We start from the raw sequence: 18,606 nt of genomic DNA, 5'->3' as shown, positions 1-18,606 counted from the left end.
CCGCGCTAATGACGGTGAGGGCGGCCGCAGATATGCACGTTTTCCACGGATCTCTATGCCAAAAACCACTAATATAGGTATACATTATGTTTGAGTTAAGAAAATGTAGGCTATTTAAAGGTCTAAATTATGTTTAAGTTCAGACAATTGACAATATATATAGATATAAATTATGTTTAAGTTCAGAAAATACGAATACTAACGATCGACTGATGGCTGCACGTGCCCAGCGATAATAGCATGTCCCTGCTCCCATGCAGAAGACTCTGCCCACTAAGTGGATAGCAGCCACGCCAATCAACATCAATCAAACTCCGCCCACTGTTGTAAATATTTGCAACTACTGTACTGTAGAGGCGATCACGTGGATTTCTGACTAACCGGAGCAACACATTTGTTCGGTTTAAGCACGTGACCTGTAATAAACATTTCCAAGAATAACAAAGCATCACTGATTTTAGATGATTAATTTGGGCTCGAGGGAAAATCCACGAGTTTATTAATTTACGTCAAAATCTCGGGTGCGCGGTTAATCAGCAAATCGAATAAACCGCACGCGGATAATCGAGAGTCAAATGTACCTCTGGGTGGACAGAGGCTTTGATGTACAAAACCGTTCCAATCGTTTCAGCCGCCGCTCCGGTTTGGTCGTGTGCTGGGCCGTCAACACAAACGGTAGCTACCACTACTACCCACGCGGAACCAGGCCCTGTGTTTCTGCACGTCGTGTTTAGTGATCACGGGTACCCGGGCCATCCTTGAATTATGTCACTTTACATCTCAATAAAATGTTGAGAAGAATCGATGGTAGGGTTATTTATTTATTTAATTCCCTCGCATCAGCATAACGACAACAGCCCAGCGCCGCATTCATAACGCGTGCTGCGTTCCGGCAATCGATGGAAAATACGAAGCCATCATTGGATGTAACTTGTCACTGCGAATTCATTTCCCATGCCATTCTGCCACCTACATCAGCAATGCAATATTCCACCAAGGTTAATAAGATTTCCATGCTACGTCGATGCTTCAATGAAAAGCAGTAAGGGTCAAATGGAACGAACGATGGTTAGAAACGTGGTTATCGCGAAATGTCCTTGAGCGAGTTTTAAAATGGATATTTAGACAAAAGATGTCAAATCCCATCTCCCTGCGCGGAAGTTGGAATATTGCGCAAAGTTTGTGATGCGCCCCCTCCCACCAGTAGGAATTAATACCAGCACAGTAGCAGGAATTGATACCACCACAGTTGAATCGATCGGAAGGTCTCGCGTGGTGGGGTCAAGTGTGGGTGCTCACACCTCTTCCAAAGAAGGTGTGGGCATCTTCTTGGTTCTTTCGGTAAAGTCATGTAGAAGGGAAGTAATAAAATAATAAAAATAAAACATAATAAAATAATTCTCACGACATTTTGGCCACAACGCAAGCAGACGCTGTCTCCCCGACAGACCTGGTCTTCACCTGAGGACGGCTGCTTGCGTTGTGGCCGAAACGTCGTGAGAATTATTTTATCATGTTTTATTTTTATTATTTTATTACTTCCCTTCTACGTGACTTTACCGAAAGAACCAAGAAGATGAATCCCTGCAGTCATGAAAGATTTAAATCGAAATTTAAGGTGTGGGCAGCGCGAGAAGAGGAGGCCAAGTGGCCACCTCGACTTCCCCTCTCGCGGATTCCTCGCCACCAAGCGGCGGCGTTGAGCGAGCGATTTGCAGGGGTCCCGGCGCCTTCGGCCTCCATCCGAAGCGAGACCCATCGACGATAAGCGAGACACCTTGAAGCCCGCGGAGCCGGTGGAGTGGCTCCACAGAGCGCCCTCGCGGAAGCAAAATAAATAATTGCGTTCACGTGAAGTGGATGGGCGCGCCGTCTGCCACGGCTAAATCATTCTCCTTTGCAGAAAGAAACAAGATTCCAAGAGCTCCTTAATGCGATTGAATCGCTGTTGATCACCGTCGGTCATGATCTATCCACCGCCGGATGAAAGGCTTCCCATGCGAGCCGCCTGCGACGCAGTAATCCACCCGGCAACCTCACCGCACGCGAGCTGGTTTCGTCGCTCCGCCTCCTCCGTGGACGTGGTCTCTCTCCGACGCGTCCCGTCGCCTCTGACTGCCACTCCGTCACGATTCCTGACCGTCGTAGGGCCATCATCGCTTCTGGCCCGTGCCGCGTCCGGCCCAAGTCAAAACTCCCCCAACAGTCTGAATGATGATGACATGAACCCGAGCAATTTTCTCTGAGCCACGTGTTCCTCGTCGATCGGTGTCATTTCTTGGTGCACTTTCCAGTTTTTTTTGCAAACCTGCACGGGTGAAATATCGTCAGAATTCTAATATTTATTTAAACTGGGGGAATCCGATGAGCTATAAAGCTCTTTTTCACAAGAACGTTACAACAACTAGCAATACAAAACAAGATATAACAGCCAAGTACAATAAAGGTAAACAGATTACCCAAACACATACACCATACACATCACGCGAAACTATCCCCTGACCGACGTAACTCACCCAAAAGATACGAACATCATCACATAGTCTCTACTTTTTCTAAACCTTTGTTCTCTGTATTTGTCAACAGTGAGCACACGGAGGCATGCTCCCACTGGGCCAGCTATCGGCTTTGTGCCAATTTGCCTAAAGGCTTGGATCACGAGGCAGCTTGGAGCCAGCCTCTGATGATTTATTTTCCTGGGCAGAATTGGACTGAGAAAGCACGTTGACTGGCACGGGTAACATTAAGGATCTGTTGGCTATGGGACCTGGTGTTGGCTATGGTCCTACGTTGGTCTATGGGTCCGGTGTTGGTCTATGGGTCCGGTGTTAGACTGTGGGTCTCATGTATTTATTTGGGCCCGTGTTGGATATTCGAAATGCGCAGAACACCCCGTTATGGGCAGACAGAAGGGACAGACGGACAGCGAATGCATGAAGGCATCCAATCTTAATTGAAAGAGAGGAAAAAGAAAACTCGACACATTCGTCAATAACACGGCCCTAATTGATTAAACATTAACAAACAACCTGAAAGCGGGAACCCATTGCCTCCGCACAAATGCGTTCACAAATTTCGCCCGGCGATACGATTCGCTTGGGGTTAGACGGAAGATAGACGGACTGCCTCTCCTCTCTGTTGACATCGGGGACCATCCGTCGTCGGTCCACACAGGGCCGCCTACAGCCCGACAGCCCACGACTCTCTACGCGTCACCGTGCCCACAGCGAGAGGGCAGTTTGACCCCCCCCCCCCCCCCCGTTCTCTCTCAGTCTAAAACACAGGAATCTCATTCCATCTCCGCTTCCGTCGCTTGCGCGTACGTACGGCCGACTTTCGATCATGCGCGCTAATGACGGGGAGGACCGACGCGGATAATTGAAAATAGCGGATCATGAAAAAATATGAATTTTCCGCGGATCTCTATGCCAAAAACCAGGAATATAGGTGTTAATTAAAGCTCACGAAATAAATGATCGTATAAATCACTCAAAATGAAGCACAACTGAAGATGTTGACTATTACTCTTTCAATTTGGAGCGGATACTAACGATCACAGCGATCGATGAGCGTGCTCAGTGATAGTAACGCTTCCCTGGTCCCGATCAGAAGACTCGGCCAGCTAAGGGGATAGCAAAGGCACGCCAATCAACATCAAACTCCGCCCACTGTTGTAAATATGTGCAACTACTGTACTGTAGAGGCGATCGCGTGGATTTCTGATTAACCGGAGCAACACATTTGTTCGGGTGGGGTGGGGGGAGCACCCCCATTCCTGCACGTACTGCAGGGATGGGGCATGGCAGCCCCCCACAAAGGGGGACGCGTGGCCTCGCCTTTGGCCTCTCGCGGGGATGGTAGGAACGGGGGGGGGGGGGGGGCAGCCTCGTGTCGACAACCCGAACCTACCGACTCCAGGCCATGGCACGACTTCAGTGAAATCGTCCGGAGCTTCGCGCATGAACCGTTCCAACGTTTATTGTGGAGCGCGAGACCAAGCTTGTGCCTTTTCAGTGTGATTTTTTGTCATTGAACTTTCACATATTTTGTGTGCCCTCGTTTTATTTATTTAAAATGTTCTTGCCTCGGGAGGGCGGCCGAGACCTCGTGGAGGGAGAATCCCTCCACGAGGTCCTCGCCGCAACTCCCCACGATTCATCGTGCCAGAAACTGTTAATAATTGTACTTTGTAAAAAATGAAAATTAATTTAGTATATGAACCTTATGGATACCATCGTACCCCGGCTCTCGCACAATGTCCGTGATGCAGTCACTTTGAGTCTCTGTTGATGGTGGGCGATGCAGCAATCGACTCATTTCGCGACGAGCTGTGCACGATCAGCACGATTCAAAGTTGAATTTTTCGAGAACGGATTTTGTTCTGCTGATGTTTGGCGTTTCGACATCAGGAAGTGGCACCGATTTGGGATTGATTGGTACCCCAGTCACGGAGTGAAGTACGACCCTGGAAAAAAATAGTGTCCCAGAAATAAAATGTTGAATTGCTTCGGCCATTTTGTATTGTTTAGTACCCCGGGGTACCGCCATAACGATCATATAATTAAAGATGTTTTAAATGAAGGCTTTGTCTGTTACGCAACTCCCCACAATGCAATGAGCCGGCAATAATATAATTATACTTTTAATGTAAATTAGTTAAATTAGTATATACAAAAAGTGTTTTATGTTACGCAACAGCTAACTATTTATGTGCCTGTTAAAAAAAAACTAATCATAAAATGTTTTTTTTAATGACGTCTCACGGTGATTGTTGCCGTCTCCAAACCACGAGGGCCTCGTTCAACCCCCGCGAGTGCCATTGTATTTTGCTCGCCACACTTGAGCGAGGCGCGCCACCCCATGGCTGGGAGCGCACATTCACTTCACCTGCACATCGCTCTCGGGGCCGCCCGCCCACAAACTCCGCAGCCGCGTGCGGCTCTTCGCGACGTCGCTCACCAAGGGGCCGCCGTTCCGGTGTTCACCGCTGCAGTTTCACAGCGGCTCCTAATAAACAATTATAATTACGAGTTTTGTTACCAAATTCGAGATAATAGAAATGTCCCTTCTCGTTATTTCAGTTTGCCGACCGCCCTGGCGACATGGTAGGGCGACAGCCTCTCCCTGGGCAGGACGACTCGCGCGGTGGGGCCGACTTGCACGTCCATGCTCCCGTCTTCAACCAAGCCACGCCGCCCATCGTGTGCGGTCACAGAGACCACGCAAACCAGTTGGCGTGTACCCGCTAAACAAGACGCATTGTTTCATCGTATCGCACGAAACCCTCAAGAGCGAACACCCATTTAGAACACATTCCTGCGGAGGGAGCTGGTAGGAACGTTGGGTTGCTCGGTCAATGGCCAGGGTCAACGGCGGCGTGGTGTATTCCGCAAATATGCCCGACTGTGAGGGCGGGCACAAGCCGGCGTGAGTAGGTTAAACGTTGAGTTTTATAAGGGCACGACGGGGTGACCAGCCCCTCCCCACCCTCCCCCTCTGAACCCAGCCCCACCCCTCCCCTTTTTGGATGCACGACGGACGGACAGAATAATCCCCTGTGGGCTGGTGTAACCAGGAGGCTCCTACCAGTATGAGAGAGACTGAGAACGTCAGCTTGAGTGGGTATATTTATTCACATGGGGAAAGTGACCGTACAACCTTCCATACATAACCACAAGGACTTAAACCACATTACCTGCGTAAACAACGTGGTTTCCATTGCATTGCTATATTGCGCAATGCTTTTCCCCACTCGTATTTTTCAGTGTAGCAAGGGACAAAGCTGTAACACACACACACATGTTATAATTGTTGCTATTTGTATTGCAGTAGTTTGACATTTCAAACATTCAATGCAATTTAAGCTCAGTTTTGATGCACATTAATTATATTGTCTCGATAGCGGTGTAACCAAGTTTGCTCGATCTCTTCAAGTTTCGCAACACTAAACATACGATATTGTCCAACGTATTAGACACACCACTTCCCCCCCCCCCCCCTTCTATTTTAAAGCAAAACCTGCGGGCGTGTCTTGCAATCCAGAGATGACGTTCTCCATACTCTCTAGTTCTTTCGGTAAAGTCGCGTAGGTAGAAAAATAAAATTAATAAATCACTTATTTTATTTTTCTACCTACGTGACTTTACCGAAAGAACCAACGAGTATGGATTCCTGCGGTCACAAAAGCTTCAAATCAAGATCACGTTCTCCGTTAAGATGTCGTGTTTTAATCCAGTTGTTCAGACTCATCTACTGGAAGACCGTTCGTTCTCCGTAGCCGTACGTGAGCAGAAGACCAATCAAGCCATTTTGCTGCCTCTCAAGAACCACCTTCCAGAAGACAACTCTAATCATCTTCTGGGAGACGTTGGTGGTGGTGGTGGCTCTCCGCCAGCAATACCGAATTCTCCAAGATGGTAAAACACGTGGTTTATTTTGTTTGCAAAATGTCCCCAAAGTTTCGGAGCGTCTCACAGTCTTGAGTACGCGGTTTACTTGTTCCGCATTTGGGGGGGGGGGGGGGCACGTAAAATTAGTTTCCATGCCGCGTCCTGCCAACATTACGAATTCAATGGCAGTGCTCACAGTCAACCCCGAATGTCAATGCGAGACATCGTGGGGGGGGGGGGGGGTCGCGGCAGCGTCACGACCGGCCGCTTCCGATCACACGGACGAAATTCTCCCAATCGCTACAGTATTTCAATTGTTCCATCGGCATCGACGCTGTCGCGGCACGCACTAAAATGATATTCGTATGCCAGAATGGCCAGAATGACCCTAATAGCGCGCTGGAGGAGGGGGAGGGTGTCACAGATGCTGCAGGGGTCACAGGACCGCTTCTGGGGGTCACCACAGAACCGCTTCTGGGGGTGACGCGCCAAGCTCTCGTGTTCAGCGATCCGCAACCAGGCCCGTGGCAAATTACCACCCTGGCCGCATGACTCCCCCGCAAGCTGGAATTCGCAGACTCGAAAATCCGAACATTTTTTTAACGGCAATTTGTTTCGTTTTGTGCGCGCGCGGTGCTACATTGTGGGACGCAGAGGGAAATGCTGCACGAGCCACTGCTGCACCGTCCTATGCTCCCACAAGTATGCTCCACACCACCCAACTGCGCGGACCAGCGTGGTGGAAGTAAAGTAATGACCGGCACGGCAAGGCCCTCGCACAAACCGCGGATTGGCGTAAGGGCTGTGCGTGTAAGTTTATTTGTGCAATCATTGGTGACCAGCAGGGATCATTCATCACAGGCAGCTGAAACACCAGAATTCAAACCCAAGTTCTCAGCTCAGTGTCTCCGACTGAGGGTTTAACCCCATCTGAGCTGCCTGGCCACCTCGAGTTGATCTCAACTACCCACGTGTTCAAAGCTGGGCACTTGACATGCAATCAAAATCTGTATATGGCAGTTGCCGTGAAGGCCTCAATTCTAAATGTTTTTTTCTAACTGGCTTACGAAGATTTAGAACCGACTTAGAAGATTTATAACGAACTTATAATAACTGAAACGTTTGACATAAGAACAATATTGCCCGAGTGATGCTAATGTGTACAGCTGCTGATGATAATTCAGTTGATGGTGTGTTGACTTTAGATAACGATTATGGCGAATGATATATTTAACGATGATGTTGGCATGTCAAATATAGTTTTGACTTGTAGATATATAATTGATGTTAATTGGTACATTTGTTTATGATGATGTCTAAGTAAGGGTGATAAGACCACTACTTCGCATATATAAATATTAACTTAAAATACGTTTAAATAACTAACCTACAATAACAGGAACGAGATGAGATTAAGCGGCAGTACGCACAATAAATCATAAAAATAGAACTCTTTGCTGAATAATATTCAATGTGCATGTCTAATTGTTTCTATATAACACACCCATTTAGTATTCACAATTTAGCAATCCCTCAATTTCAAGTAAAACAGGAAAACGCAATAATGTATTAAATACACAAGCCAGTAAAATAAATCGCATAACTACCCGCCAATAACACTACCTCGTCATACAGTGTCCCATTACCATGAACATATGTCCACATGAACTTGTCCTATTTCTGGATTATATTACAACTTTGCAAACTGAAATTAAGTCATTGGGCAGATAGATATCCATTCAGTATTGTTGCTGAAGGCAGTGTTGTTAGAGTACAGCCTCTGGAAGGTGACAACACAGAACTACTACTGAGGTCCCTACTGATGACACACGTTCATGGCATACAATTAAAGCAAAATGTGTAATTGCCAGGGTTGAAATTTGCCCGAGTGCAAAGCACATTTGACATTTTTTTTGTGTGTGTGCAGTAAGTCATTTATGACCTGGCTGAGACCATGAATTCACTACAAATTGAAAAGCTGGTTTAATTAAAGATGACTGAAACCTGGACTCGAACACAGTTTTTCTGCAGCGTTGCCCACTCAATTCTCTAACACACGAGCTAAATGGTCACCTAATATCATATCCACTTCGCATTGCGATTATACAGCTGTACTTGGTTAGCTTATACGATTTGCTATTTCTAACTTAACACCTATTGCGTAATAATAATTTAGCAGTACATTTAAAGCATTTTATTTCATTCAGGTACGACGCTATATCTGTATAATAACCCATACACACACTGCGCAGTCATAAATTTCCTACTGCCACGGACACAATGTTTCACTTCTGTGGCTATATTTCGCACGTAAATTATGTCGTATAAATGAATTCAGCGAGTTGTGTGATATCAACGCTTACGTATTTATCCAAGTTTACATTATCGACTGCGACGCGGTGTCACGGTCAGCAGCAGCAGCAGGGCGCTGGACTTACGATCCAGAGGTCGCCAGTTCGATTCCATCTCCCGGCATGGCGGGTGAAACAACGGTGCGAGTTTCTTAAATGCCCCCCCCCCCTCCACAAGCTCTGCCCAACCAGCGGCGCCAACGGGTGTACGGCGCGGCTCGTCGATTGCCAGGTGGCGCGTGGTGGGATAAAGCGTGGGTACTCCCAACCATTTACAAGACATCTGGCCAGCGTGCAAAAGAAAGAGTAGGCCAAGTCTGCTCCAGAGGGCCTCTCTAGAGCTGCCTCCTGTGGAGGTCCTTTTCGCCAGCAGTGGTGTGAGCAAGCTGTTGCGGGGCTGCGCTTTTACCTTAATAATATCGAGTACAGAGAACATATTGGCGTGTCCTCGGAGTGCAGCATTCCATGCTTAATTGAGCAATTTTCAGTTTATGTGAAACATTTTTGTTAACGACCGTGTTACTGAACCACACGTAAAAAGCGGATAGCAGACACGGATTCCGATCATAGTAATAATTTTACCAATCCACAATGACCAGCGTGGTGAAGTATGGTTAAATAACTTCTTACGACCCACATGGCGTGAGGAGGCTCTCATCCAGCAGCGGATTGGGAAAAGGGCTTCAATTTGTACGTATATACTGATTATTTGCCTGTATTGAGAATATCCTTGTTATTAGGGGGCGATATTCGGGATTAATTTTAGCCGGGTCTGTATGGGTTGGAGACCCACGTAATGTTTCCACACCCGGCGCTTCACATCCAGCGTACCCCGCGCCATGGCGACTATCAGTCACGTGCCTTCTTCAGTCGAGCAGCTACCTGGAGAATATCCACCGTTGCCTCGGGCAACACAAATGCATCGCCTATACACCAAGTAACGCAACATCCGACATCGGAATGATTTTCCCTATTAAATAAAGCATTGGGATATTGGAAAAAACACCAAAGCATCATCCAGGTTGATCACCGCCTAGTGAATATAACACACGGCCGTCTCAGACACCCGCGCACTCACACACGTGCTTAAAAGCGCATGCCATCGCAACAGTGATGCCATCGCAACAGTGACTCATTCGCATGCAAGTGACCCCTAAATCCAATTGACACAAAAATTACTTGGCAGTAACCCCCCCCCCCCCCTTAACTTGTCATAATTTACAGGAGATATTTACTAGATGGCTCTTCGAGTAACTCATACGGTAGCTAAATGGTAACTCCCACGCACGGGCAGTGCCCTTAAGATTGACAGCCCAGGGTGGTGTTGCTATCAGAGTGTGTGCAAGGCGCTGCACCCGCACCGGTGCCCACAGGCGGCATGGGACAGAACGGCGCACGAGAGGTGGACGATACAAACGATGTAGAAATTACAACATTGGGAGTACAAAGCGGGCAGCGCAATCGAAACGGTACAATTGACACCAAAAACAAGAACAAAAAATACGCACATCAATGGAACGGCACAATCGAGACAAACGGTACACGATATACGGAAGGAACGAATGATGATATAGGTAACACGTAGAGATATAAGGAAAACACATAAGACGCAGACTACAGGCCAGGGATTAACTTTAGCCGGGGTCTGTCTGTGCTGGCGATATTTTCCACGCCCATCACACCACAAGCGGACTACACCTCTCGCAATGGCCGTGACCACTACTTTTGTCAAGTGCCACCTACTCCAGTCTCACCAGCGATGTGGGAAACACTCAAGTGAGAAATTAAGACCCTGACGATCCGGTACGAGAGATTCTTAAATTGACCTGCGACAATTCACGGAGAATCTTGTGGAAAATTGCAGGTGGTGAACTGGTCGCATGCCTATGTAGTCCGTCCTACACAGCAACGTTTTTCAACTACACTTTCTGATGGGCTCTGGAACAGAATTCGGCGTGTGCGAGCGATTCGTGCGACGTCACGTGACACACATCTGGGGCGTCGCGACGTCGCAACACGTCCGTACACGCGACCCCCTTACACGCGACCCCCGCTAAATCTGCATCTCTCACCTGCAGCTCTCTCACGGCTCTACCTTGTTCACCTCTGTTTAATTTCTGTATCTCTCGTCGACATCTCAGACATCACTTATCTCTTGTTGATCTCCGCGTCGCCCCACCGACCCCTATCTCTTGATGTCTCTGTGAGCCGGACCTCTCAGCAGGGGCTCTGAGAAACTTGGCGGGCCACGGCAAGATTCTCCGTGGGCCTCATGCCGGGTTCAAAACGCTGCTCTGCAATACCCACGGGTAGGAGAAGGCATTCACTTCCCCATCACCCGTACTGAATATTCCCCACAGTGGCTCATTGCAGATCTACTCACTCTTATCGATTCCAAAGCAGCTATGAAGCAGTCAAGATCGCATCACCACCACCACCACTCGTCAATTTATAGGTCAATTAAAACAGCGGTGGAATTGATGCCCCCGTCTGACGTAGGCCGATGCTGTTGCTCACACTGTAATTCGAGCGCTGCGTTAAAGAACATTTGACGGCTATTTAAAAACAAACTCTGAATTTCCATGCTTGTAGAATTAGTTTGCTTAAAGCATGGGTAAAACAACAAGAGCATTATATTTATTATAGATTTGATGGCAATTGTTTCTCTACTAGTGGCGAGAAGCTTGCAGCCAGCCTCAGATGGAAGATGTCAGAAGCAGCGTCAATGTGTTCAGCCATATTACTCTAGGACTCCGTTCCATAAATAGGAACTCTCCAGCCTGAGTCACCAATGATGGTGCTGTCGGTTATCATGGGTGCAGGGTGGAGCAGGTCAGGTCGCTGAGACAGGCACTGGAGTGGCAGCACTCAAGAGCTCGGTGACCATGGGGAAGAGAAGATTGAAAGAGCCAGACGGTGGTGCTGGTGATGGTGGCGATGAGACTGTAAGAGCGGTCCCGGGTAACACCGCGACAGGCGGCGGCCGCAGCAGCACCCCCTATCCTCCCCGCGCCCTACGGGACCTAAAGCTCGAGCAAGGATCCGTTTCCCACGCTGGGAATACTCGGACAGATGTCGGAGGAGGACACAGCGGACACGATCACAGACGCGGGGACGACGTTGCTGTTGGACATGTCGTCCGCGCGGTGTGCGCCCGGCGGGCCGAAGTCGGCGGCGAGGGACGCGGGCGGGGGGCGGCGGCGGCGTCCCAGCGGGCTCCCGCCGCCGTCGTCACCGTCGCCCGCGTCGTCCTGGTCCTCGGCGCCGTCGCCGTCCCCGCGGGAGGAGAGGAGGTCGTCTTCGTCGCACCCCGGGACGCCCGTCAGTGCCGGGCCGGGCTCGTAGAGGGGGGAGAAGTCGGGCCCCGACAAGCCGTCATCCTTAGAGACAGGGCTGGCAGACAGCGCACACATCGGTTGGCGTTTGGGGCCCAAGACAAAAGGACGCCCAGTTGGCCTCTGGCCACTTTGGTGGCACTGAAGCTGTGCTGCTGCCTGCTGCTGCCTGCTCCACGTATTTGAGTCGACACGTTTGTTACCTGAACTCAACAGGGAAGGTTAACCGAATGTAGGCCCCCCTGTCAATTCCTCTATGCCCCATCCCCTTACTCATGCCCCATCCCGTTACTCATGCCCCACCCCTTCCTGTTTAGACCCCACCCCTTTATGTTTAGACCCCACCCCTTTATGTTTAGACCCCACCTCTTCACATTTAGGCTCCTCCCCTTCCTAACTCGGCCCCTTACGGATTAAAGCCCCTGACTCCTTCTTAGACCATATATTTTTCTTTCGCTTCGGGTTTCGCGCCTTTCCTTTTTAGAACCTGCCCACTTTTTAGGCCCCGCCTCTTTCTGTTTAGGCATCGCCCCTTCCTCTGGCCACAGGCCTCGGCTGGTCTGCGTAGTGGTTGGGGGGGTGGGGGGTGAGGACAGTCAGGGTTCGGCAGCTTCACGACGACGAAGACGACCAAAATCCCAAATCCCAAATGTAAACACCTATTTTAACAAAGGTGATAACTACGTAAAACCAAACAATTCAAGGTGCTTACCTAGGAGGTGTGTGCAGTGATGTCAACCGTACTTCATGCCAGTCAGTGTCGGTTGAAGGCAAGGAGCATAGGCGTGGTGGCACAGAGTACAGTACAACATTGGAGTTCTACTGCACTGCCTTCTTTGTTGGCCACAACCGAGGCCCTCGCAGCGGCCTATAACAACCTGCCGTGCGTGCTGCTCGCCCATCCAGGCACTATCCAGGCTCAACCCCGCTTCACCTACGCAATCTATGGAGATCAGGTGCATTCTGGATGATTTGGCCATGGGTTATAAAGCTATCCATCCACATATTTGACTGTACATCGGCACAGTGGTCAGTGTGGGTTGGTGACGGTGGAGAGTGTAGCAGCACAGAAGTACAGCACAACAGTGGATTTCTCTGCACGGCTCTGCTGCCCACCAACACAGCCCCACTGCCGACGAGACCTGTTATGCAATGTGGCCGTCACACCCGAGGAAATGAAGAGGCTAAACCCTGCTCAGCTTCCGAGATCCGAGCACAGCTCCTCAAGTGACATCACGGCACTGACATTGTTTAGAAACTGGCGGAAGTGACGTTCCGGAGACGTCGCTATACTCGGCGATCGAAATGGGTCAAAGTGCCGGTGGTAAAACCTACTCGTCATGCAGTCCACGGTCACCGCCGTGGCCCCTCTGCGGGAACATCGTGGCATCCGAATAGCAACTGCTGTGCAAACTGAGGCCACTTGTGTTTGGTGTCGTAAGTTCCGACATGGCGTGCTGCCGTATACCGGCACATTTACACCACTGGCCATGCTGCCATGATGATAGCTGTGACATTGATGAAAGCTAAATGATAATTGTAGGGTCAATCAGATTTACAGTTGTAGTTATGAAGACGAAATATTGTGATGTCGATGATGATGGTTGCCGATAATGACGGTGGTCACACGATGGCGTCGATGGTGGCGGCGTTCACGGCGATAATGGACGTGGTGTTCACTACGACGTTAATGACGTCGACGGCGATGACGATAATGGTGACGGTCGAAACCTTCGTCTCTTTACCTTACGTCCATCGACTGCACCTCGTCGAAAGCCTCCGCAACCGCTGAGAGGATGTGCCCAGGAACCTTCCCCAGCGCGTTCCCCTTATTCTCCGCCAGAGTCCCGTCGTCCGCTGCCAGCGCCGACCCCAGGGGGTCGTCCCCTCCTCCACTCTCACACCCGTCGGGGCTTCCGCCCAACAGGGTCTCCTCCTCCTCCTCTTTGTCCTCCTCAGCTGCGAAATCCGCCAGATACACCTTTGGTCAGCTCGTTCAATGTTGGCCACCTTTAGGCTGACGTTGCTGACGGGGGGGGGGGGGGGGGGGGGGAAGTTCCCCGTAAAGTAGAAGTCGTCCTCGTATGGGGCTTCCGTAGGCACGCGGCGGCGGCAAACGTTGCACGTGCTGTGTGTATGTTCAACTTCTTTCGCACCATACATAGCCAACCGTGCTAATCGGAGGTGCGATTGGTGACGGCGCTGGGCTCAGGGGCCCGGATGAGGACAAGTCCGGTGTCAAGTCGTGGCTGGTGGGATGGCCAAATATTTATAAACTCTTTGAGTTGGTGGTCGAAAATACGACAAACTGGCCACACGCACAGTGCTTCTGAGCTGGTGGTCTGAACAAGGCAGAGAGCTTCTGTACATGCAATGTACCACACCTATGTGCATTGCATGTTGTTAAAGGGAACTGTGTTTAAACTATGCGCATTAGGGTGCCAGTCAAATTTCAAGTTTGTTATTTTTAAGGTCACAGTATCGAGGCACAGAAGCAGGGAAGAACAGGAGGAGATCCTAAGTGAATAGGTGAGTGAATAGTTGAGTGGGTTGGCGAGTGATAGGTGAGTAGCTTTGTGCCACTCAATACAAAGAGTCACAGTATAGAGGCACAGACGCAGAAGAGGGGATCCGGAGCACCTTGTAGTCGACACGAACCCGAGGAGAATGAGAGTCTCAGCTGTTGACTTTTACACTCAAGGGTAACAGAGAGGAGGATGCAATCCAAGAAAATTTAAATGTAACTTTCCATATGCATCGTGAGTAGCACCCTATTGCGCATATAACGTTGCGTCTGTCTGTTCCATTCCCAAGAGGGCACTTGACACGCTACATTAATTTTATCCCTTTAGTATCCAGCATTTTGTAATACGCGACAAATTTTAGGCGTCGCGTCGTCACGAGAAGCAGAAGAATCCATCCATTGGGATCTCTCAAAGAGCAGCGCAGACCCTCCTCCGTGCTAGAGAGCGGCCCGCAGAAGTGGAAGTACCAGAGCTACCTCTGAGATCCCCTTTATTCAAGTGACATTCTGGTCCACACACAGGAAACGGGGGCAGCACTTGCCCACTCCGCTCTCGCGCACGTGAGAAAACTGTGCGTCCGTATCACACATTAAGCGCAGAAAGGGATTTAATTTGGTGGGTTTTTTTCGTGCAGTCGTTGGTGAGTGATATTTTAATGTTTTCAAGTTAACTGATCGGGCCACTCGTTTCTATGTTTGTCCATCCATGGGTCACTTCACACGTTTTTTTTTATATGAAAACCACAAAACCTCTACACCAATCGCTAGTACCAACACAAGGTTTATATAAGTTGGCCTAGGAGATATGTTAGTCAGCTTGTTATATTTTATGTATATATCGTAGAATATATATATTTAGTGATAATATAGTCAGGTTATATGACAAAAAATGTAACAAAGTGCTGTATACCTAAATATGTTTAATACAATGATCATGATGATGACGAAGTTAATAACAATGTTGTTGATAATGACAATGACATAGATGACGCGATGGTGGTGGAAATGCTAGCTCCAACGATGACGATAAGGCTGCCGCTATTATCGGTGCTACCGATGATGATGATGGCAGTGATGATGGTAGTGCTGTTTCTAATGATGATGCTGCTGCTGCTACAGATGACAGTCCTAGTATCTGTTAAGGGCATACTGACGTGCGAAAGTGGTTCTGTGGGCATTGTGTTGGGACGTGTGTGTAGGTATGCGTGTAGGCATTGTTATCCGTGTATGTTTAACCTTCTGTTTGTTCACTACCATCCTCCGAAATAAAATCCAGGCCCTTGTTCTGTGATTCTTCAACGGCAACGATGGGTTCCAGCACAGACTGCAACGAGAGGAAGCATAGCTATCCATGATGATTGATAAGACTGCAAGAATCAGAACTCACCAATTCACTCCAAACAACAACCACCATTCGCCACGAAGTGGCGGTGACGTCACCACGGCACTTGTGCCAGGCTATGTGTACCTTGAGGCCACGTGAAGTGTCAAAAGCTTGCTGATAGGTCACGAGACAGACCCAGGTGCCATGGGTTGACTGACTGAAGATGACTGGCAGATGCACCAACTGTGCCCCCTACTGTGCTTTGTTTTAGCTGCCTGGCGCTCTGCTCATTGCTGTGAGCGTCTTTTCTCTGACCTCCATTGTTGCTGGAGGGCGACTGCCTCTAACTGCCCAGTAGTAGCGTCCATCACGAGCCTCCTCCACAGAGGCCGATCTTGACACCGCTTGTACCACTCATTGGCAAGTCCACTCAGCACCATATCCTCTTGTACTATGTCATTCCATTCACTCCAGTCACTCGCTCAGCTGGCTCCTGCTCACCCCTGTAATGCGACTACCACGTCAGTAGATGAGTGTAGAAAGCAATGCTGAAGAGAGAGTCTTACCTTCCCCACGTCCGCTTTGTACGGCTTGCGGGTCCTGCTCATGATTTGTTCCAAGCGCTGAAAACAGGAAACACAAGAAAACTGCTTTTGTAATCGGAGTACCCTTAGCCACATCTGGGTGAACCCAGTTCATATCTTGTCTACAACGCCACAGCAGCAGGAATAAAAAAAACACAGCGGGGATTTGTTTAACAGGCCTGACTGCTGGTGAGACTCCGTTGCAACCCCATCCAGTGTGGTTTGCTGTTTAAACAAACGCAGTTAAACGTAAACTTGTTTTGTTTGTTTGTTGCCCAGATGCCGCTCAAGCTCACAATCTCATCAAGCTCTTAGACGCCCAGCCAAGTCTGCATATACTGCTTGCATGGGATGACCACCACGCATAAAGCAGGTGGCATAGGCTGCTGCGGGGTTAACTGGTAAGCAGAGGGAAAAGCAGCAAACTCCACTGTTATATTGCACCGTCCTCCAATGCCCACGTTCCCCGCGTTCATCAAACCCGCACTGACCATCGTGGTCAAGGATGGTCGCACGGCTACCGTGGCCCGCAACGGCGCGGGAGGGGCCCTCATCCAGCGGTGCATTGACACAACGGCCGCGCGCCTCCACCGGTGGCAACAACTATCGAGCGAGCAAGAGTGCAGGCGGTGCAACTGCACCGGGGAAGCCGCACACGCGCACCTTCTTCCTCTCCTGTCGCTCCTGCTCCTCCCGCTGGAAAACCTTCTCGCGCTCCTGACGCTGCCGCTCCGCCTCCTCCAGCGCCCGCGCCTCGGCCTCCTCTCTCTGCCACCGGCGGGGGGCAGACGGTGGAGGGGTGCGGAGAGGAGGAAACGCGTTCGCGGCGTCGGCCACAACACCCCCCTTCGTGCGTCGTGGTGGCACGAGCACACGAACGAACGGACGAAACGAGCTTGCACGTTTATGGCGCGCTCTCCCGTCATGGAACGAAACGCCTCCGGAGCGCAGATCGCCTCCCTAATGGCAGCCGTCCCCGAGCGGCACACGGTCGCCCGGCACCTGCCACGGCGATGGGTCATCGGTCTGCCAGTAGGGGGCAAAGGGCAGCTCGCGAGGCAGCACTCGGTGGCTGCTGCCGCCGCCGCCTTTCCCCGCTCGTCCGCTGGTTCCTCGCCACGCGGCCGAATCGTCCTCTCTCTTTGAGAGCGAGGAGCGAACGCCGCGTGGCGGTGGCGGTGCGTTACGAGTCGATGTTATTGTAACTTTTTACGTATTTATTGCCTTTTTTATTGTAACTCCACTTGAGCACGCAGCAAGGCACCAATCACGGAACAAGAACAAAAATCCCACGCTCAAGAGCCCGAGATCGGTGTGAGAGGGCTCAGCGGAGGGAGTTAAGTTGGGCTCAATGCCACGCCCAGGTGGGGAGGTTCTCTAGCAGAGAGGTTAAAGTTGATATAACACACGTGTCAACCCATACGGTTTACCCGTATTCTTGCGCAGGAAAATGTAGTTTTCAGGTCCGTATGGCGTACAGCCGTTTCAATACGGACAAAAAAATAATTTATTTGTGTTTCTGCCTTGTGATGGGACTTTATAAGATGAACGTTGAGATTTATAAGGGCGCGGGGTGACCAATGAGGTCTGAATTAGTCTGTAATAAGGTAGGCACTGATAAGGGGTTGTCAGGCACGATATAGAGGCGGGGCGGGGGGGGAGTACGGCGAAGGACATCTAACATAACAGGGGAAAAGAGACGATGATTATTATTATTATCACGAGCGTCGCCGCTGGTGACGTCGGCGGCGTCGCCGCCGGTGCCGCGCCGCACCTGCCGCTGCAGGTCGACGAGCTTGTTGTGCTCGTCGCGCTCGTGCTGCAGCCGCTCCACCACGGCGCGGGCCTCCCTCTCGGCCGCGTCCCTCGCCCGCTGCTCCTCCGCGCGGCGCGCCTCCTCCTGCCGCCGCAGCCGCTCCTCCGCCTTCCGGCGAGCCAGCTCCTCTCTCATGAGCCTGCGACGGTGATCGATCGACGAGTCAATCAGTCGGCCAGTCGACCGATCGATTAAGAAAACCAATCCGCCGCTCCTCAGACTTCCGGCGAGCCGGCTCCTCTCTCACGAGCCTGCGATGGTGATCGATCAATCAATAAGTCAA

At 50.2% G+C, this 18,606-nt stretch overlaps 1 protein-coding gene across 4 annotated transcripts in view; it reads right to left on the bottom strand.

Annotated features, from left to right (window-relative positions):
- Positions 1 to 5,614: 5,614 nt before the first annotated feature.
- The window catches only part of LOC144733581 (uncharacterized), a 49,979-nt gene continuing 36,987 nt past the window's right edge, over positions 5,615 to 18,606 (bottom strand). For 3 of the 4 annotated variants that reach the window (XM_078615599.1, XM_078615602.1, XM_078615601.1), the window contains 6 exons: positions 18,282 to 18,462; positions 17,171 to 17,275; positions 16,490 to 16,546; positions 15,836 to 15,944; positions 13,821 to 14,034; positions 5,615 to 12,133 (listed from right to left, as the gene is read on the bottom strand). In XM_078615599.1, the coding sequence (XP_078471725.1) occupies positions 11,764 to 12,133; positions 13,821 to 14,034; positions 15,836 to 15,944; positions 16,490 to 16,546; positions 17,171 to 17,275; positions 18,282 to 18,462 (1,036 nt within the window). In that variant the 3' untranslated portion in view covers positions 5,615 to 11,763. The remainder of the gene's footprint in view (positions 12,134 to 13,820; positions 14,035 to 15,835; positions 15,945 to 16,489; positions 16,547 to 17,170; positions 17,276 to 18,281; positions 18,463 to 18,606) is intronic. The other variant, XM_078615600.1, reaches the window with a different exon arrangement.

Source organism: Lampetra planeri, chromosome 47 (genome assembly GCF_965212315.1).
Source record: "Lampetra planeri chromosome 47, kcLamPlan1.2.h2, whole genome shotgun sequence".
Lineage (NCBI taxonomy): Eukaryota > Metazoa > Chordata > Hyperoartia > Petromyzontiformes > Petromyzontidae > Lampetra > Lampetra planeri.
The sequence above is the reverse complement of the archived record's forward strand: the minus strand, read 5'-3'. Positions and strand labels throughout refer to the sequence as shown.